This window comes from Mauremys reevesii, linkage group 8 (genome assembly GCF_016161935.1).
Source record: "Mauremys reevesii isolate NIE-2019 linkage group 8, ASM1616193v1, whole genome shotgun sequence".
Taxonomy (NCBI): domain Eukaryota; kingdom Metazoa; phylum Chordata; order Testudines; family Geoemydidae; genus Mauremys; species Mauremys reevesii.
In genome coordinates this window covers 64112198-64133521 of record NC_052630.1, presented here as the reverse complement: position 1 = coordinate 64133521, position 21324 = coordinate 64112198, and the positions used below count along the sequence as shown (strand labels likewise).

General features: G+C 45.4%; 1 protein-coding gene and 1 long non-coding RNA gene across 4 annotated transcripts in view; both read left to right on the top strand.

The window, feature by feature from the left end:
* Nucleotides 1-1747, top strand: part of LOC120369848 (complement factor H-related protein 1-like) — a 35533-nt gene extending 33786 nt beyond the window's left edge. For all 3 annotated transcript variants that reach the window (XM_039483558.1, XM_039483559.1, XM_039483556.1), the window contains one exon: nucleotides 829-1747. In XM_039483558.1, coding sequence (XP_039339492.1) covers nucleotides 829-842 — 14 coding nt within the window. In that variant the 3' untranslated portion in view covers nucleotides 843-1747. The remainder of the gene's footprint in view (nucleotides 1-828) is intronic.
* A 16255-nt stretch (nucleotides 1748-18002) lies between these two features.
* LOC120370888 lies at nucleotides 18003-21046 on the top strand. Its single transcript, XR_005584040.1, has 2 exons — nucleotides 18003-18218; nucleotides 20773-21046. It is a non-coding gene; the product is annotated as an uncharacterized LOC120370888 (long non-coding RNA).
* Nucleotides 21047-21324: the final 278 nt, after the last annotated feature.

Sequence of the window (21324 nt, the reverse complement as noted above, 5' to 3'; positions counted from 1 at the left end):
CTCGTTATGCTCGGACTCAGGAATCCAGCCCTATTGCCAGGAGCGGCGCCAGAGTTTCTGGCGCCCTAGGCAGAATTTGGGGGGTGGCATTTTGTGCACTCGCCACAAGGTGCGTGGGAGCTTCCGGTTCCACTCCCATTGCGCCACCAAAGAAGGACCCTCCACCAAAATGCTGCAGGCGACAGCGGCAGGCATTGAGCTGCTCAACTGCCTGCCGCTGTTTTCCGCGGCACATCGGCAGAAGGTCCTTCAGTGGTGCGACTGGAGCGGAACCAGAAGCTCCCGTGTGCACCATGGAAGCGCACAAAATGCTGCCCCCTGAATCCTGGCGCCCTAGGCAACTGCCTAGGGTCGCCTAAGGGAAGCACCGGCCCTGCAGGTAGTGCCATTGCCATCAAAACTAGCTATGCAGAAGAAGCATAGAAGAAGCTGATAGGGAGTCAGGATGAAGATCTCCGCTTCAAAAATTCCATCACTTTTCAATGCTAGTAGCTCCACAATGGATCCTGATAAAATACAGTAATATGTATGAAATCAATGCATGGTTTTCTATCCTGCTTTAAGTTCCACATACCATAAAAGATTTGTTTTTAATATGAACAGTAGTTGAACCATTGCAGTTCAGGAGTAACTGCAATTACATTTTAATGAGTTTGTTCCCATTTAGTTTCCAATGATGGCTAAAATTATCCAATGTGAATTTTAAGAACTTGTGCTGAAATCAATATTCTGTTTCTGTGAGACCCAAAGGGGATCTGTACGTAATATTTGTTTCAAAAAACTTGACATACTAAATTAATTTTCCAATATTTATTCTCTTTCTGACAGGTACTTCAGAATGAATAAAAAGAAGCATCGAGCAAATAATTTTAACCCAGATCTGAGGAGCAGAAACCATTAACCAGTTTTTGTAATGTTCACACATTATGCCCTATCAGTATTTTAACCTAGATTGTCTGAACTGATACATGTAATTACTACTTTTGTCACAATGTATATTAAACTAATCATAAAATAGTAACAACAGATGGGTGAAAAGTTCCAAACTTCAGCTTTTTTATGAAAATTGGAAAAGGAAGCTGTAAGGGAAATTGTACACTTGGCTGCACGTCCTGAATTACACACTCCCTGCTTGTTGAAACAGAAAGCAGTAGTATTCCTGATTTGGGCCAGAAAGAAACTTCAAGAATTCTCACAGGGAACCTTAATCTTGGGAGGCTTGTAGCCCAATTGCTACATCTGGAGATTTATTTATGGATTGAGACCATTTTGAGTTCCGCCCATCCCTATGAGCAGTTGGTCATCGTTCTTTCAAATGTTTTGGTCCATGCAACCAAAATATTATCCAGACCTCTAACACAGGTGTATAGAAAATATTCACTTCTCTGATGAAAATTTAAACTTGTCTTATTTTTTCTTTTTTTAAAATTAAAGAGTTGTATATTTCATTTAGCAATTTAAAAAAAAATCTGTTGTTTGAGCGTGTTTTTTATTAACAACTCAACCTGAAGAAAAGAAAGAAAGAGAATTTTAGGAGTTGTTGAAAAGCGGAGACAAAGATGAAAGCCTGCAGCTCACTGAACAGCAACATGATGCATGCAGTGGGTAGTGTGTGAACAAATTGAATATTTTTACCTTCTATCATATGCAACAAACTAGAAATTAGATGAGTGGTGTGACAGAGATGAACTTATCAGAATCCACATTTGTGAGAATGACAAATTAATAAAGAGAAAGTGAACATTGATGCGATGCTATGTGTATAAACCTTTTTCTAGACCTAGGGCAGCTAAAGCTGGGTAATGTTACTGATCTCCCTTCTAATTTAAATACCCAGGCTTCCTATCCAAGGGCTGGGGAGAGTCAGGCACCTAACAGTAGGTCTGCATTTGAGCTTGGAGGTGTGATTCCCAGCTTGCATAGCCATATCTACCCTAGCTGTGCTCAGACTATCACCACACAGGCACTAGCGTAGCCTTGATTCCCCGAGTACAACTCTGCCAGACCTTCAGCTACCTACTCGGCTGGCTAGCCCAAGCTATTGCTAGTGCTGCTGCTGCACGCTGCTGCTCTTAGGCGTGAGGTTGGGCAGCTCTAATGTGGGTACATCTCCCAGCTCAAATGTATATTCACAAAAGCCAGCATGTTGTCCAAGAAGGCACCTAAACCAGCCAGTGGGGAATGCCAAGGACAAGGGTGTGGCCTAAGCCTTGCTCCTCAGTGGGAGTTGGGCACCTTTCTTCACACAGGAGTCACATAGGTAAACTCTTTCCTGGAGTTAGGCACCCAAGTCAGCCCTTTTTTGTAAAGCTCACACTACTAGATGGTGATGCCATGATACCCAGGCACGCATTCATCCTGTAGGAGGAGCCTTAAGTCCAAATACTGATGTGGAGGAGAGACTTAAACGCAGGTTGCCCCGCTAATTGCCCTACGGGACAATGGCGTATTCTAGCATGTGTCTTTCTCAAGCTCTCCTATTAGGCTGTTCCACTTTGTCTAACAAATTAAGTAATTAAAATGCTCATTAGCACAGGAACTTGAACTTGGGACTCATATATATCAGGTGAATCACTAACCACTAGGCCATAGAATCATTCTCAAAGACGGGGTAGCTCCCTGACTGTTTAATAGAAAATGGAATGGCTTCAACAGGCAAGGTTGTGTTTTAGCTTTTTGATTAATGTTGAGTACTCATGGAAACCCTCTTTTTTACATCAGGATATTTTCAGTGTTCATCTGTGGCAGAGCTAAGAAGAGTTTCAGTCTAGGACAGTGTCGCACTGATATTGCTGTTGCTACTGAATGGCTCACACTAAGAAAGATTATTACTACTTGAAATCTGCATAGCTAGTTTTGATGGCAATGGCATTACCTGTGCCTAAAGTTAAGTGCATGCTTAGACGCTTTGCTGGAGTGTGGCCTAGTATCTTTTGAGACGTTTGACAATTGTCTTCCCTTGTTGAAACTGAAGCATACTTTGGCAAGAAGAAGGGAAGGCTGTCTCCATTCCCTGGAGAAGGGGGACCCTTACTTCCCTCAAAGGAAAAAACTAAAAGAGTGTATAGAGTACATTATAACTTGCTGAATTAATCTAAGACAGAAATTATCACATTTTCAATTTATGGAAAGAAGCAGAAGATAAAGTCTAGAATAATAATTAAGACAAAAAAAATCTCAAAAGACTAAAAACTCATAATCTGAGGAGCAATACTGCAGAATCTTTGAATTTAATAACATCCACATTATATTAATTTGATGGACAAGTTGGGTGATCATATGGGCTAATGTTTTACTGATAACCCAGTGTCCTGGCCCACATCCCCATACAATGCAGTTCACTATGCAACTCTATTCTGATAGGTGGTGCTAGCAGTTTATGAATCAAGGGCCGGGATCTGCCAGTGGCAGAAGCACCCATGTAGTTTAGCACTGGTTATTCACTGGTCAGAGGGTCAGAGATCATTAAGCAGGTGAGGTTTTTTTAAGAAGCACTTCAAGCTTCCAGAAAGCATTTACCAAATGGGTGGGGAAAGGGGGGAGGTCACTCTCTCCCTGACTTCAATTACATTTTACAATATAGGATGTATACAAGGTTATCTGGGAAACATCAGCTAATCACATGTATTCCAAGTCAGGTGCGCCTGCATCCTGGATGCTCTCCAAAGTCCCATAGCCAAGGGCATAAAACCAGAGGTCTACGGCGGAAAAATACCTGAGTTTAGAGGCAGGAAAGTGGATGGTGCCCTTCCTCTGGGTCCCAAATAGAGCCAAGAATGGCTAGGAAGGCATGAGATATGGGTGTAGTGCAACGGGCCACAGAGAATACCGTAAAGGTTCCTCTTGAGACTTCCAATGCCCCCTTTTATAGGCATGTCCTCAGCATTGACTGTCTGAGTAACCTGGCGCATGGGAAGAGGAATATGGCATATATGTAAGAGACATTGCTCCACGCCTTTCAGATGAAGAGGAAGAGTGTCATAGGTTTATTCCCCCTAAGTGAAAAACTTTGCACTTGTCCAACCCTAAAACCTCATCTGCATTTTTGACCATTACTCCTTGTTCTGTCATCTTCTACCACTGAGAACCTACCCTATCCATCCTCTTTCTCTCCCCCCCCTTTAGGTTCATGAAAGCAGCTATCAAATCCCCTCATTCTCTCTCTCTCCCAGAGGCTTATCAGTCCCCAGTTCAGCCTCTCCTCATCATCTCATGTGCTCCAGCCCCTAATTTGTTTTGTTGCCCTCCGCTGGACTGTCTCAATTTATCCACATCCTTCTTGTAGTGTGGGTGGACAAACTGGACACAGTACTCCAAATGAGAATCTCACCTCACCAGAGCTGAGTAATATCCACATCCATGATCTGCTGGAAATGCCTACTTATACTTAAACAAATGCCAATGCCTTCTTAGCAAAGGGCACACTCATTTGACTTCTTCATTCTCAGTTTCCCCTACACCCTTTTCTCTTCTGCTGCAGAGCTGCAGCCCTGCCATTCAGCCTAGTCTCTAGCAGTCTGTAGCAGATTTCTAATGCAGCACTAGGACTCTGCACTTGTCCTTGAACATGAATCATCTTTTGGCTTCTTTTTTCTAATTCTCTGTCTAGGTCCCTCTCCCTCCTATATCCCTACTCCAGCGTATCAACCCCAGCTCCCAGTCTAGTGTTTTAGTTGCATCTGCAAAGGGTGCACCACACACCATCCTCCAGAAAGATATTGGATACCGCTGCCAACTAGACATGGAACCATTGATCACTACCCGTTGAGCCCGACCCCTCTAGCCAGTTTTTTCCACACCTACGCCCCATTCACCAGCAGCCCACTTTTTAAACTTGCTGCAAAGAATACTGTGAGACTGTATCAAAGCTTTGCTAAAGTCCCAAAAAATAGCACATCCACCTTCTCCCTCCCCGTTCAGGATTGATTCCTTGAGGACCTGTTCCATGATTTTTCAGGGACTGACCTGGATCTTCCTTCTTCCCTTTTTTTAGATGGGGCACTACATTAGCTTTTTTTTCTCATGGGACCTAGATAATGGCCAATGGCTCTACACTTTCCTTGACTTTCTAAATCCTAGTTTAGATCTGGCCCCTGGGGAACACAGATCCAAACATCTTGAATCTCAGCACAAAGGAAATAATCCAATACCTTGATTCAAACTCCTTGAATCAAACAAACCTCCCCTTCCCCTGAAAATCCAAACAAGGAAGAAATCAATCAAGTTCTAAAAAAAAAAGAAATTTATTAAGAAAAAAAAAAAGGGCACACTATCTCTGTAATACCAGGATGAAAAATATCAAGGGTCTTGACTTCTATCTGAGAGAGACTCTCCCTCCTCCTCCAGAATATCATCAAAATAACAAAAAACAGGAGTAAAGAATTTATCCACAAAATCTGCCTTTTTAACTAATACTCACATATTGAATAGAAGAGGCTATTTCCAGGAAACTTGGAGAACTTGAAGGGATATGGCCTGGCCTCTCCAAAAAAAAAAAAACTAACCAAAAAACAAAACACAGACAAAGCCTTCCCTCCCACAGAGATTTGAAAATTATCTGTCCCCTCTCTGGTCTCTGGTCTCAGGTGTTCATCAGGTTACTGAGCTTGTTAACTTTTTAAAAGAGAGAGAGACTTTAAGAACTATCTGTTTGTCATCTGCCTTTTTAACTAATACTCTCTATATATTAGAAAAGAGGCTATTTCAGAAACTTGGGAGACTTGAAGGATATGACTGGCCTCTCCTAAAATCCAAAAAGAGACTAACTCCAAACAAAAAAACACAGACAAGCCTTCCCTCCACAGAGATTTGAAATTATCCTGTCCCTTGGATGGGTCTCTTGGTCAGGTTTCATCAGGGTTACTTACTTTGTTAAAAGAGACTTTAAAAAGAGACTTTAAACTAAACCAAGAGAAAGAGCATCTCTACTAGACAGGTGAAGCCATTCTTTCTGGAGTTCTGGAAAGTCCTGCAGTATCCTGCACATGGACCTGGGACCAAATGCTTCCTAGTATGGGCCAGCAAGAGTGATTCTGACTAGTTGGTTACCACAAAGTCACCCAGTATTTTAATCTCACAGTTACTAAGTACACTGAGTCCAGGATTGTTTTTTCTATATCTAGAAGCATTGTAGTTAACTCAGAGGGAATATGATTACACTAATAACTATAACAATAAGTATCAGAGGGGTAGCCGTGTTAGTCTGGATCTGTAAAAGCAGCAAAGAATCCTGTGGCGCCTTATAGACTAACTGACGTTTTGCAGCATGAGCTTTCGTGGGTGAATACCCACTTCTTTGGATGCAAGTAGTGGAAATTTCCAGGGGCAGGTTTATATATGCAAGCAAGAAGCAAGCTAGAGATAATGAGGTTAGTTCAATCAGGGAGGATGAGGCCCTGTTCTAGAAGCTGAGTGAAAACCAAGGGAGGAGAAACTGGTTCTGTAGTTGGCAAGCCATTCACAGTCTTTGTTTAATCCTGAGCTGATGGTATCAAATTTGCAGATGAACTGGAGCTCAGCAGTTTCTCTTTGAAGTCTGGTCCTGAAGTTTTTTTGCTGCAGGATGGCCACCTTAAGATCTGCTATTGTGTGGCCAGGGAGGTTGAAGTGTTCTCCTACAGGTTTTTGTATATTGCCATTCCTAATATCTGATTTGTGTCCATTTATCCTTTTCCTTAGAGACTGTCCAGTTTGGCCAATGTACATAGCAGAGGGGCATTGCTGGCATATGATGGCATATATTACATTGGTGGATGTGCAGGTGAATGAACCGGTGATGGTGTGGCTGATCTGGTTAGGTCCTGTGATGGTGTCGCTGGTGTAGATATGTGGGCAGAGTTGGCATCGAGGTTTGTTGCATGGATTGGTTCCTGAGCTAGAGTTACTATGGTGCGATGTACAGTTACTGGTGAGAATATGCTTCAGGTTGGCAGGTTGTCTGTGGGCAAGGACTGGCCTGCCACCCAAGGCCTGTGAAAGTGTGGGATCATTGTCCAGGATGGGTTGTAGATCCCTGATGATGCGCTGGAGGGGTTTTAGCTGGGGACTGTATGTGATGGCCAGTGGAGTCCTGTTGGTTTCTTTCTTGGGTTTGTCTTGCAGTAGGAGGCTTCTGGGTACACGTCTGGCTCTGTTGATCTGTTTCCTTATTTCCTCGTGCGGGTACTGTAGTTTTGAGAATGCTTGGTGGAGATTTTGTAGGTGTTGGTCTCTGTCTGTGGGGTTAGAGCAGATGCGGTTGTACCTCAGTGCTTGGCTGTAGACAATGGATCTTGTGGTGTGCCTGGGATGGAAGCTGGAGGCATGAAGGTAGGCATAGCGGTCGGTAGGTTTTCGGTATAGGGTGGTGTTAATGTGACCCTCAGTTATTTGCACCGTAGTGTCTAGGAAGTGGACCTCCCATGTAGATTGGTCAAGGCTGAGGTTGATGGTGGGGTGGAAGCTGTTGAAATCGTGGTGGAATTTTTCCAGAGTCTCCTTCCCATGGGTCCAGATGATGAAGATGTCATCAATGTAGCGTAGGTAGAGAAGGAGCGTGAGTGGACGGGAGCTGAGGAAGCATTGTTCCAGGTCAGCCATAAAAATATTGGCATATTGTGGGGCCATGCGGGTGCCCATAGTGGTGCCACTGATCTGGAGATATATATTGTCAAATTTGAAATAGTTGTGTGTGAGGATAAAGGCACAGAGCTCAGCAACCAGTTGTGCTGTGGCATCATCAGGGATACTGTTCCTGACAGCTTGTATTCCATCAGCGTGTGGGATGTTTGTGTAGAGAGCCTCTACATCCATGGTGGCCAGGATGGTGTTTTCTGGAAGGTCACCAATGCATTGTAGTTTCCTCAGGAAATCAGTGGTGTCACGGAGATAGCTGGGAGTGCTGGTGGCATAGGGTCTGAGTAGAGAGTCCACATATCCAGACAGTCCTTCAGTGAGAGTTCCAATGCCCGAGATGATGGGGCATCCAGGATTTCCAGGTTTGTGGATTTTGGGTAGTAGATAGAATAGCCCTGGTCGGGGCTCTAAGGGTATGTTGATTTGTTCTGGTGTTAGTGTAGGGAGTGTTCTGAGTAGATGGTAAAGTTTCTTAGTGTATTCCTCAGTGGGATCTGAGGGAAGTGGCCTGTAGAATTTGGTGTTGGAGAGTTGTCTGGCAGCCTCTTTTTGGTAGTCAGACCTGTTCATGATGACAACAGCACCTCCTTTATCAGCTTCTTTGATTATAATGTCAGGATGGTTTCTGAGGCTGTGGATGGCATTGCGTTCTGCACGACTTAGGTTATGAGGCAAGTGATGTTGTTTTTCCACAATTTCTGCCTGTGCACGTCGGCGGAAGCATTCAATGTATAGGTCCAGACTGTCATTTCGACCCTCAGGAGGAGTCCATGTGGAGTTCTTCTTTTTGAGCTGTTGGTGGGAGGGTAACTGTATCAGTGCGCTGTTCAGTGTTGTCCTGAAAGTATTCTTTGAGTCAGAGACGGCGAAAGTAGGCTTCCAGATCGCTGCAGAACTGTATCATGTTGGTGGGGGTGGCAGGGCAGAAAGAGAGTCCCCGAGATAGGACAGACGTTTCTTCTGGGCTGAGTGTGTGGTTGGATAGTCCTCGCCCACAGACAACCTGCCAACCTGAAGCATATTCTCACCAGTAACTGTACATCGCACCATAGTAACTCTAGCTCAGGAACCAATCCATGCAACAAACCTCGATGCCAACTCTGCCCACATATCTACAACAGCGACACCATCACAGGACCTAACCAGATCAGCCACACCATCACCGGTTCATTCACCTGCACGTCCACCAATGTAATATATGCCATCATATGCCAGCAATGCCCCTCTGCTATGTACATCGGCCAAACTGGACAGTCTCTAAGGAAAAGGATAAATGGACACAAATCAGATATTAGGAATGGCAATATACAAAAACCTGTAGGAGAACACTTCAACCTCCCTGGCCACAGAATAGCAGATCTTAAGGTGGCCATCCTGCAGCAAAAAAACTTCAGGACCAGACTTCAAAGAGAAACTGCTGAGCTCCAGTTCATCTGCAAATTTGACACCATCAGCTCAGGATTAAACAAAGACTGTGAATGGCTTGCCAATTACAGAACCAGTTTCTCCTCTCTTGGTTTTCACTCAACTGCTAGAACAGGGCCTCATCCTCCCTGATTGAACCAACCTCATTATCTCTAGCTTGCTTCTTGCTTGCATATATAAACCTGCCCCTGGAAATTTCCACTACTTGCATCCGAAGAAGTGGATATTCACCCACGAAAGCTCATGCTGCAAAACGTCAGTTAGTCTATAAGGTGCCACAGGATTCTTTGCTGCTATAACACTAAGCTAACAACTCACTAGAGAGAAAAAACATTCACTCACTGTACACAGACATGGATACCGCAGGGGTTCTGTCTCACACCCACAGTCTGTTAGAAGGAACTGGACCTTGGTTGCCGCTGCTCTGGTTTTATACCCTTGGATCTGGAATATTGGAGGGCATTCAGGATGCGGGTGTATCACACCTGGAGTAGGGATGATTGGTTGATTTTTGCCAGAGAACCTTGTATACATCACATATTGTAAACTGTAACTGAACTCACACAGAGACTGACCTCCTGTTTTGTACACGGGAACCCTGAAGCACTTCTCAAAGAAACTCCACTGCTTAATGATATCTGAACCTGTTGCCAGCAAACAGACAATGCCCAACTGAAGTCAGTGCTTCTATCACTAGCAGATCCTGGCCTTTGATTCATAAACTACTAGCACCACCTAGCAGAATAGAGTTACATAGTGAATTGCATTGTACAGATTCTTGGTGATCTCAGCTGTACAGGCACATGGGCCAGGATACTAGGATATGGGAAGCAAGTTGGAACACTTGATCACCTAATTTGGCCATCCAATTAACATAATATTGATGTTATTACATTTCTTAATATACCTCAGTATTGATGCTCAGATTATGAATTTGGAGTGTTGAGATTTTTTTTGCCTGAGATTATTGTTCTAGATTTAATCTTCTGCTTCTTTGTATAAAAAGGAATGATTGGTAATCATTTCTGCCTTAGACTAATTCAGCAAATAATAAATAATAATATTATGGTTATACCCCTTTTAGTCCTTTCCTTTTAGGAAAAGAAGGGTCCCCCCCTTCTCCAGGGAACAGCGACATCCCTCCCTTGCTCTTGCTAGAATATGGCAATTGTATGCCATTGCTGAAGCAAACGTCCCAGAAAATACTAGGATCTGAGGCTACAATGCAGCAAAGCATCTAAGCATGTGCTTAACTTCAAGCACAAGTAGTGCCATTGACATCAAAACTAGTCATATAGATTTCAAATACACTTCTACCCCTATATAATGCGATCTGATAAAAACACAAATTTGGATATAACACGGTAAAGCAGTGCTCCAGGGGGGCGGGGCTGCGCACTCCGGTGGATCAAAGCAAGTTCAATATAAAGCGGTTTCACCTATAACGCAGTAAGATTTTTTGGCTCCTGAGGACAACGTTATATCGAGGTAGAGGTGTGGTAGTAATCTTTTGTAGATGAGCCATCCAGTAGCAGCACAAATATTGGTGTGACATTGTCCCAGACTGAAACTCTTCCTATTAGTTCAGCCTCATGTGAACATTGAAAATATCCTGATATGTATAAAAGAGGGTTTCCATGAGGACAGGACTTTTATCGAACAGCTAAATGATAATGACTAAAGCCAAAAATATAATTTAGCTGTTATCCATTCAGGCCTAGAATAAGAACATTGCAAAGATGTATGACCTGAAGTCTTCAACTTTTCTTGTGGTTTATTGTGGTTGCTTTTTTATATGCTTCCATAGCTCTTACATTCAGAGGCGTAGCGAGCGCCCTCTGTACCCTCCAACCGGAGGGGGCCCCGCAAGGAAGGGGGGCCCTAAAAGTGGCAAAAAAATGTTTCTGCATTGTAAGGGGCCTCAAGTGGCAAAAAAATGTTTCTGCATTGTAAGGGGCCCCGGACATATGTTCGGAGGGGGCCACGTTCTTTGTTGCTGCGGCCCTGCTTACATTTCCCTTGTATTGTATGTATATCTGCTTTCACATAAGCTCATTCTTTCATGCTAGTATTTCTCTGCTTTCCCTGAAATAATGTATTTCCATAGCTCAGAAAACACTGATGCAAAAAAATCCCCAAACAAGACAAGGTGTGTGGTGAAACAGATCCCTATATGCCCCCTGAATTTTCCCAGCATCCCCCAGTGGTCAACTAGTTACATGCAGTGTTGCCAATTTAATTTAGTCATTGGGAGGAAATTTGAATTGAAATTGAAACATTAATACACACTTTAAAAGCATATAGAGTATATGATAAAATACTTGTGAAGAAGCAAAGAAACTGCCACCTAGCATTGCAGGGGTTAAAGAAAACCTAGTCCTGCCCCATTATATCTGCAGCCAATGCCAGATCTGGAGTGGGGAAGAAAAGAAGGGAGCCTGGCTCAGCTGGGGGCTGACTGGAGAGCTCTGGCTACCTCCCTGAAGGGACAGAGTAGTGACTTGCCAGCCAGCGCAACCACTGGAGACAATTAAGCCTTCCCCTGCCAAGGGGAACCTGCAGATAAGACCCAACTGTGGGGTAACTGGACTAGTGGGGCCATGGTCCAAACTAAAGAGACTTTAGTAGGAAGTAGCCCAGGGAAATGGGTCTCCTTCCTGGCCGGGGGGGAGGAGTCAATACCCATTTCCCCTGTTTAGAGGTTGAACTACACAGGGCCCTGGGTTGGGACCTGGTGGAGAGGGAGGGCCCACATTCCATTATGACGCCCCCTTCCCCCAACAGTCTAGTCACTAGGTCGCCCGGCCACTGGCGGCAACATCACATACTTGTACCTGAAAAAGCATAACAGGTATGGAAATTTGAACAAAGACTAGTTTCCTCACACAGCTGTGTTTTTTATGACAATGTCAGTGCTGATCGCCAATCTAATAATTTGAATTATGATTTGTAAGCAAGGTCTGAATGAACGCTCCTCTGACAGCTAGTGATGAGCCGGAGGGTGGAAGGGAAAGGCTTCAGGACGGGACTGTACTTACATGAACACATCTATTCTGTCTAGGTATCCGTCAGCTAGAGCTGTGTTGCCCAAGTGATCAATTTTGGCTGGTGTTTGGTTACAAATCACTTTGGTATTGAATGCAGGGGTAACAAAATGTTATCCTTAGTGTATGAGTAAAGGGCAACAGAACTGTGCTTAGCCTGTCCTGATTGAGAGGTCACCCTCAGATGAACTGCACTCACAAAGCAGGGGGTTCGGATGCCAAATCCCAGTAAAGAGGGTAGGGACAGGTGTTTTGCTTGATGGTGTGGGCTCTGCCTAAAAGTCACAAACACTATTTTACCTGCCCACATGTGCCATCTTCCTCCTTCCCCCACGGGCTCTCAATCCCTGCTCCATCCCGGGCCCTGCCGCCACTCACCCTTCCTCCAAACCCCAACCTCTGCTTCACCCTTGGCCCCACCCTCACTCTGCCCCAGGCCCCCCCTTGCTCCTTCCCCAAGCCCCTGCTCTGGCCCACCTCTTCCTGCCCCCAAGCACACCCTGGTCCTGCTCCTCCCGCTTTACCCAGAACCTCTTGCATGCCACGGAATAGCTGATTGCAATGGGTAGGAGGCACTGGGAGGGAGGAGGAGGAGTTGATTGGCAGGACGTCCAGTGGGTGGGAGGTGCTGCCTGCTGGTGGGTGCTAAGCACACTAATTTTTTTCCATAGGTGCGCCAGCCCTATCCTCCATGAGCTTATCTAGATCTTTTTTGAGCCCTTTTATAGTTTTGGCCTTCACAACATCTCCTGAAAAAAAGTTAAACAGGTTGGCTTTGCATTGTCCGAAGGAGTACTTCCTTTTGTTTAATTTAAACCTGCTGCCTATTAATTTAATTGGGTGACCCCTAGTTCTTGTGTTATGAGTAAATAACTCTTCCTTATTTACTTTTTCCACACAAGTCATGATTTTTTAGACCTCTATCCAAGCTGAAAAGTCCCAGCCTTATGTATCTCTCCTCATACAGAAGCTGTTGGAAACCCCTAATCATTTTAGTTGTCCTTCTCTGTACCTTTCCCAATTCCAATACATCTTTTTTGAGATGGGGCAACCACACACTGTGCACAGTATTCAAGATGTGGGTGTACCATGGATTTATATAGCGTCATTATGATATTTTCCGTCTTTTCTTATCTATCCCTTTCCTAATGGTTCCTAACATCCTGTTAGCTTTTTTTACCACTGTTGCACACTGAGCAAATGTTTTCAGAGAACTATCCACAATGACACCAAGATCTCTTTCTTGAGTGGTAAATAGAAGATACACAGGGACTGAAGTTCAAATTAGTCCAACTTGGGAAAACCTGCTGGCTTTCTCATGAGTGATCTTTGACTGTTTTCTTAAAATTACTGCAACCATTATTATTGGCTTTGGAAAGTATCTACCAAGATGGGATGGATTTAAGTAGTGAGACTGGGGGACTACTTTTACTACTGCATTCAGAGAAGACTATTGCTATTCTCTCTCTTGTAAGTCTACTGTTGAAACCACTTGGGTCATTAAACAATGCCATCCAAGCATCTGCTACAGAAGTAGTAAATCTTTGTTCAGCAATAGAAGCTACACTTGGATCAATCAGAGAGATAGCTATTAAAAACATACTGGAAGAAGCAAAGACTTCAGTCCAGAAGTTGACTAATGATGGCACTTATGGTAGAACCTCAAAGATAAGAACACCAGAGTTTCGGACTGACCAGTCAATTGGACACCTGTGAAACCGGAAGTAACCAATCAGGCAGCAGCAGAGACCAAAAAAAAAAAAAAAAAAAAAGCAAACACTGTACTGTGCCTGTATTGCATCTTAAAGGTAGGCACATCTGGGCTGCCTATCCCCACTCCTACCTCCACCCTCACCCCCATGCGTGGGGTACCCATTTACAGCTAGGAGTTGAAGACATTGAGATTTGCAGGCAAACCTGTGAGCCCCCACTGCCAGCCCAAGGCAGCTGGAGCAAGAGCAGCATTGGGGTCTACGCTGCTTTCCTATAAGCCGTGGGTGCTGTTTTCACTCCATCTCCCCCAGATATGTGTGTGTGTGTGTGTGTGTGCTCTATTTTCACACACACCTTGCTGGGAGCGGGACGGGCTGTTTTCACCACATCCCCTCTGTCGGGACTGGAACAAGCTTGCCCTGCCCCGGAAAGGAACTGACTGCAAGGACGCTGCCTAGCTGCTTCTGAAACCTAGCCTGGAGTGTGAACTACTGGAGTCAGAGCTGCATTTTGTTCCAAGTTATGAACATTTCAGAATTACAGACAACCTCCATTCCCAAGAGATCCGTAACTCTGGGGTTCTACTGTATATTGAATCCTTAAGTGAAGAGGACAAGAAGTGTTTAAGCCAGCTGAATAAGTACACAGACTTGATTCTTACAAATCTACAACAGCAACTTCTGGAGTCTACTCAACTTCTGCCTAGCTTTTACAGATGCCTGCCCTATAAAATTCCAACAATTGAGTAGAGTGAGGCACTACCAGCAATGGGACTGTCATGTGATCAGAACAGACTAGAGAGGCCACCCAAGATGAACGCACTGCATTTAAGAAGTTCATTAACAGAGTTGTGAAAAATTATAACAAGAAACCAAGAAGGCTGTAGCTGTAGTGCTTCATAGAAGGCTTGAGTAGCCAATTTTAATGTTTATGATTATTTGAAACCATGAGTTAAATCTAATAAAATGGTTATGAAACACTTTTCAGTTTTTACTATGGTGCCATACATCCCACCTTTACTTCATGGTCTCACCCCTCATTCAACCTCAGCCCCACCCTGTAAATTCTTACATACACACCCTATTTTAATTCCTGGGGAAAATGCTGCCTGGTAGTACGAGTCTGTCTATCCAGACTGGGAGACTCGCTCCCAGCTGCAGTGTACAGGTACCCTAGCTGGCTCGCACCAAGTGGAATCCTCAGCCCCAGGATCCCAATACAACACATGGGGAGAGTTAGGTGACTGGACATTCAAAAGCCAGCAAGCTGCATGTCGAGCTGCTGAAGCTAGCCAGGAGTGAAATGCTCTAGGGAGGGGCCAGGAAAGGAGAGAAAAGGAGCTTAGGTGCTTAAGTGCCTGACCTGGACCACCTGGTTGATGGGCTAAAGAAAGATGCCTCCATCCACTCAGGATGCTCAACTGTGAATCCTCTGCTGGCATTAGGAACCTGAGCCAGGTCAGCCACTTAGGTAGCCTATGCCCTAGTAGTTGAAACCCTCTCCATCACTTTCTCCTGCTCATGCTGTTTACCTCTCTTATGCTTGCACTGTATTTCCATGTTAGAGTTACTTCAAAAGCATACAAATCACGAACAAAGCTTACAACCAGATCCCTACAAATATTTAGGCAGCAAGTCCACCATTTAGGCACCACTGACCTTTTCAAAACTACTGTTCAGCTGTTGCCTACCCCCTAACCCCCATGGCACCTAAATCCCATAGCTGCCTATGTTTCTGTTGGTTGGCATTCACAAAGTTTCCTCCCAGCTGACAAATAACTAAGAGCCTTGGCTCAAGCTGAAGCTGTGGAGGTGCTGAAGTGGAATTTTCAAACTCGTTAGGGAAATGGTTATCTGTCTAGTGGGACCTGATCCTGTTGGCGTGCTCAGAGCCTCACAGCAGCAGGGGTGGATTCAGGCCACTGATAGGTGAAGAGACAGCACAGCACCCACACAAAAGATGGCCAGAGACACATGAAAATGTAGTGCAAGCATATCTTTGGGGACCTAGATGTAAGCTTTGCATCTGATTTGTGTACTTGTAAGTAACTTTAACATGATGATTCCAAGCCCAGTGTTGTTACAATTATGGCTCTTTTCAGAACTATAAACAAGTTTTCAGTAGCAAAAAGGGCCACAACTGAGGGAGAGGAACAAAATCTCCAATATCCAACAGCAAATGGCACCAAACAATAATGGTGACATCCCGACTTTGCAATGAGAAAACAGTAAACTGAACCTGTAAAAATGGGCTTCTCATTTCCTGGGCAAAGCTGGCCAGTAGCTGGCATCCACTCAGCAGCAAGTGCTGCAGCCACACCGCACCCAGATATTCTCTACCACCGAAGTGCAGAAGAGAGAGGTATGTATTATAAAGCTCCCAGCCACCAACTGTATGAATAAGTCTACAGCTAGTTTACCTATATTAAGAACAGGAGTACTTGTGGCACCTTAAAGACTAACAAATTTATTTTAGCATGAGCTTTCATGAGCTACAGCTCACTTCTTCTGATGCATAGAATGGAACACACAGACAGGAGATATTTATACATACAGAGAACATGACAAGGTGGAAGTATGCATTACCTATATTGACAGCCTGATTCTCAGCAGCTCTCTCCAGTCCAGTAAGAAGAGCAGGGGCCACTTGATGGTTATCAGCACCTTCATTTGTGCAGCACTACTGCTGTAACTCCTGTGGGAAGCTGTAGAATCAGTTTAAGTGAAAGGGGATCTTGCTCACCACTGGGCTGTGCCACAATGTCCTGTTCCTGTAGCCTCAGCAGCCCGCAAAGTCTGGGATGTTTGGGCTGTTCCTCTCCTATCTGCAGTACTTGGAGGTGGTTTGGTGTTATAGTGTAGCCTGGGCTGGCCACATCCCCTTCTCCAGCCTCCCACCAGCACATCTGCCTCCACAGCAGCTGGGGGGAGATTAGCTTTGCCTGGTGAGCCTCATATTCACCATGAGGCAAACTTAGAGGGAGGAAATCAGGTTGCTCTCTGGGCCTGTGCCCCAGTGCCAAACTCAGACTCTGCAGTAGCCACCAGTGCCATCATGGGTCCTCCACTGCTGCCCATGGAATCCTTTCTTCCCATGAGTGCTTGGAACAGGGAATTGAGACAGGCTTTCCTGTTCTTTCTTTCTACCCATCCAGAGTTTTGTCTACCAGATCTCCAGATTCCTGATCTGAAGTTACATACCTTTCTTCCAATGAGCATCAGCTGGTCTGCCCCCTTTCTCTACTTGGCTAGAGCTTAGGACTTGCAGTGACATTCCCCTTTTCCAGTGACAAGAAAATCAGATCTGGGCTGGCTCCTCCCCTGATCAATCAGACCTTGTGGAGATAGGGCTTTCCCTAGTCTGGGAAGTGACTGCTCCACATTGCACTATTGGCCTAACTCCCATGAGAGGCCATAGCAGCAGTTTGGGTGAAAGGTTATCCATCACTCAAAGGCTCAGCTACAACTTGGAGTTCCCAATCTGTTCTAATTCAAAAACCCTGCTTAATGTCCCAGAGAGAGACTGGGACATATTCTGTCTCCTAATTGCTGTGTTTGTAAGCATCCCAGATGGCTGATACCTGCAACTAGATAGGGCCTGTTGTGATAACTGAGCTAACAAATTAACTATAAAAAGTGAGTAAAAAAAATCATTAAAATGTCACAGTAGCCTAGATCAGGGGTTTTCAACCTTTTTCTTTCTGAGGACCACTCCAATAGGCTATAAAAACTCCATGGCCCACTGTGACGCTACACCCCATGTTCTTCATAGAAATATGCTTATGATATGAATATCACATAACTAAGTTATATGTGATGCAAGATGGGTCTTGTGAGAGATCCTTGGAAAGGTTCTGATTTAACCAAATAGGATTATCCTATTTGTATGCATGTATCATTGCTGTATCTGAAGTTAGGAATATAAACTCAGTATCAATTGCAAAATTGTTTGCATCTGGGAAATGCCTACCAGACAGTAGGCAATCAGCCTGAACGGGCCATTAGGAAGAACAATAAGCCTTTGAAGATATTAATCTCCTGCCTTCCTGAGAAGCTTCCTGAGTTGCTGCTTTGACACTACAGGGTCAGGTGATCATGTCACCTGCTACTAGACTCCCATCTGGGGATTTCAGTGTTTTTCCATTAAGAGGGGGTGGAGGGGTCAGACTGGTAAACAAAAGACTTCCCCCCCCTTATGTAAATTCTGTTTAAGGCTGGTGAGTGAGTTAATCAGGATCACTGGTTCTTCACTGAATCTTTGCCCAGGATGACTGCTGGAAATACTTAAGACTGATCTAGGGAGAAGGACTGGGACCCAGGCTGTGAAAAGTCAGCCTGTGATGGGTGTACTTGGAGATTTAAGCTGCAAGTGATGCAGTTTACCTTCAAGAAACTCTGCAACCTTCATAAAACAACATTTAGGGTGAGAAATTACTATTTGTAGCCAATTTCTTTAATGTAACAAGCCTGGCTTGTGTGTTTTATTTGCTCAGTAATCTGCTTGGATCTGTTTGCTATCCCTTATAATCACTTAAAATTTACCTTTTGTAGTTAATAAACTTCTTATTTGTTTATTTCAAACCCCAGTTTGTTCAATTTGGGGAATGGGGTGGGGGTGACAAAAAGCTGTGCATTGAGTAGGGGGTGTGATTTTTATCTCTCTATACAGCGCAAGATAATATTATTTTGGGCTTCACCCCAAAGGAGGTGTGCACATGAGTGCTGGATAAATCCCCAAGCTGAATGCTCCCATATAGAGCTGTTTTCAATCTGTGTTCGCAGCTGGGTGTGGCCTTCTCTTTGTGGGCCTGGCACAGCAAGGACAAGGGGCGGAAGCCCAGGCTGGTGGAACAGGTGGGCTCAGGGGACCCAAGTATATCAGGTGGCACCCTGGAAAAGGGGGTCTAACCCATCACACCCACCTGTGCCAAAACTACTGGTTTTCTGCATATAAAAGCCAGGGCTGGCATTAGGGGGTAGCAAACAGGGCAATTGCCTGGGGCCCCATGCCACAGGGCCTCCCATGAAGCTAAGCTGCTCAGGCTTTGGCTTCAGCCCTGGACGGCAGGGCTCAGGGCCCCAGGCTTCAGCCCCATGCAGTGGGGCTTTGGCTTTGTGCCGCTGACCCCAGCGTGTCTAACACTAGCCCTGCTTGGAGAACCCCCTGAAACCTGCTCGCAGCCCCCCCAAGAGGTCCCAGACCCCTGGCTGAGAACCACTGACCAAGATAATAAACGTTGATAGGAAAAAATACAAAAGGGAACCAGACAGACTAAAGTAGTCCAAACAATATGGCTTAGTGATATAACTCGGGGACTGTGTTTAAACTCATGCTTGATGAAACAGAAAATGTTGGTTCAGATATTAATAAATCAAAATTGGTGTCTCAGCTATAAAAAGGGCCCTACCAAGCCCTGCCCTGTGATATCTGATCTCCTAAAATGAGCTGGGCTGGGGAGGGACAGAACTTATCCTTCCCCTGCATGGTTGTTAGGGGAGAGATCAGACCCACCTCCACAGGCAGTGCAGTAGTGAGCTGGTACACCCTCACTTCTGTGCTGCAGCAGCCCCAGAGCTGGGCTCCAGACTGCTGCCCCCCTGTGGCTCTTGCCAGGGCTCAGGGCACCCAGGTTCCGGGGCTTCTTCCCCCTGCCTGGTTCTTGCCTGGGGCTCAAAGTGCCTGAGCTCTAGGGCTTCCCCTCCCGTTCCCCCATTGCTTCTGTCCAGGCTGGTGCTTTTCTCTCCAGCATTCCTGTGGCTCCTGCCTGGGCAGGGCTGCCTGGACTCCAGCCGGGACTCGGGGCTTCCACCCCCTGTGGTGCCTGCCTGGGCTCAGGGACCTGGGCTGGGGGTTGCCACCACTCACAGCTCTAGCTCCTGCCTAGCTCAGGACTCTTTCTCACCACCCCCACCTCCTGCAATGTGGCTCCTTCCCTGGGCTCAGGATCCCTGTGTTCTGGGGCTGCCCCTCCCTCCTGCCCCCCATGGCTCCTGCTGGGGCTGAGGGCACCCAGACTCCAGATGAGACTTGGGGCTTTCACCCTGTGCAGCTCTTTCCCGGGCTCAGGAACCTGGGCTGGGGGCTGCCATCATAGATCCTGCCCGGGCTCAGGGTTGCTGCCCCTCCACCTCCCCATGGCACCAGCTGGGGTTTGGGGCAGCCAGGCTCTGGGCTGTTGAACCCGATAACTCCTGCCTTGGTGCCATTTTTCAAATTGTCCAGGGACCCTGGGCATGGGCCCATGCATTAACCCACCACTGGCCCTGACTAGCAGCTAAGAGCCCCCAGTTGGGGCACTCCCAGCAGCATAGGGGAGATAGGACCTATCTCCACCTCCGGGAGCCTCCTCCAGTTGCAGGAAACACCACAGCTGTGCCTTCAGAGCTTGGCTCTGAAGGCAACACAGAAGTGAGTATGGCAACCCTGCAACCCCCTTACAACAGCTTTAGGACACCCCTTCCCCCCCACCATCACCTTTTGGATCTGGACCCCCATGGTTACAACACTATGAATTTCAGATGTAAACATCTGAAATTATGAAATTCACCAATTTTAAGACCCTGTGGGTTATATGCTTGGAGGCAACAGTTTTAGGAGGCAATCACTTGAGAAACAGAGATCTGTAAACCTTAAAAGAAGCTTTTTAGTGCCACACACTGAGTTAACCAAAACCAGCCAAAACTGACTGGGCTATCCCCTAATAATCTAACTCAGTTGCCATAGCAACAACAAGATTCTTTTACCATAACAACCAAATACACAACACTGGGGCCATGGAATTGACCAAAGTGAACCATGCATTTGGTAGGGTCCTAGTTATAAGGCCTAAGTGGTGGACAAAATAATGAGAAAATGGGCTATTCCACCGACTCCCTTTTTGGGTCCTTAAAGGAAGGACTTTCGGGGGAGGGGAATATGGCAGACCAGACAGAGGCTACTGGAGCAGCATTTATCTTTGTGGCCTGCTTTCTCCTAGGACCCCAGAGCTTCTTTAGCCTAATCCCAAGAGATGTCTTGACCAGATTGGGCCAAAGCCAGGGACCTGGGTGACATTCCAGAGGAACCCTCTACTAGTGTCAGCTGAATCTCAACCACAATCTGAGACAAAATGGGATTGAGCAGTAACAACTGCAACACAAGAGCTCCAGTCCATCTCACCTAATACCAGAAACCCTGATTTAATACTTTACATTTCTAATGCTTGAACCACTTTTCTTTTCTGTGTCTTTAATAAAAGGATTTTAACAGTGCATTTGCCATAGCATTAAGCAAGCTGAGACTCCCGCCGCACACACCCACTTATACCAAACCCCAAATCTTGTTTTACGTTATTTAATGTTAAACAGTGCCTCGGTTATGTTAATACCTTTAGCCTATATATTCCATCTAAATTAATACAGCAGGTCTGAGATAGGTAAGACAAGCCCTATGTTTTGCTTCACCTGAAACCTATAGTCACAGGAGAGAGAGAGAGAGAGAGAGAGTGTGTGTGTGTGTGAGAAATATGTGTCTGCAAAGAGCTCTTATG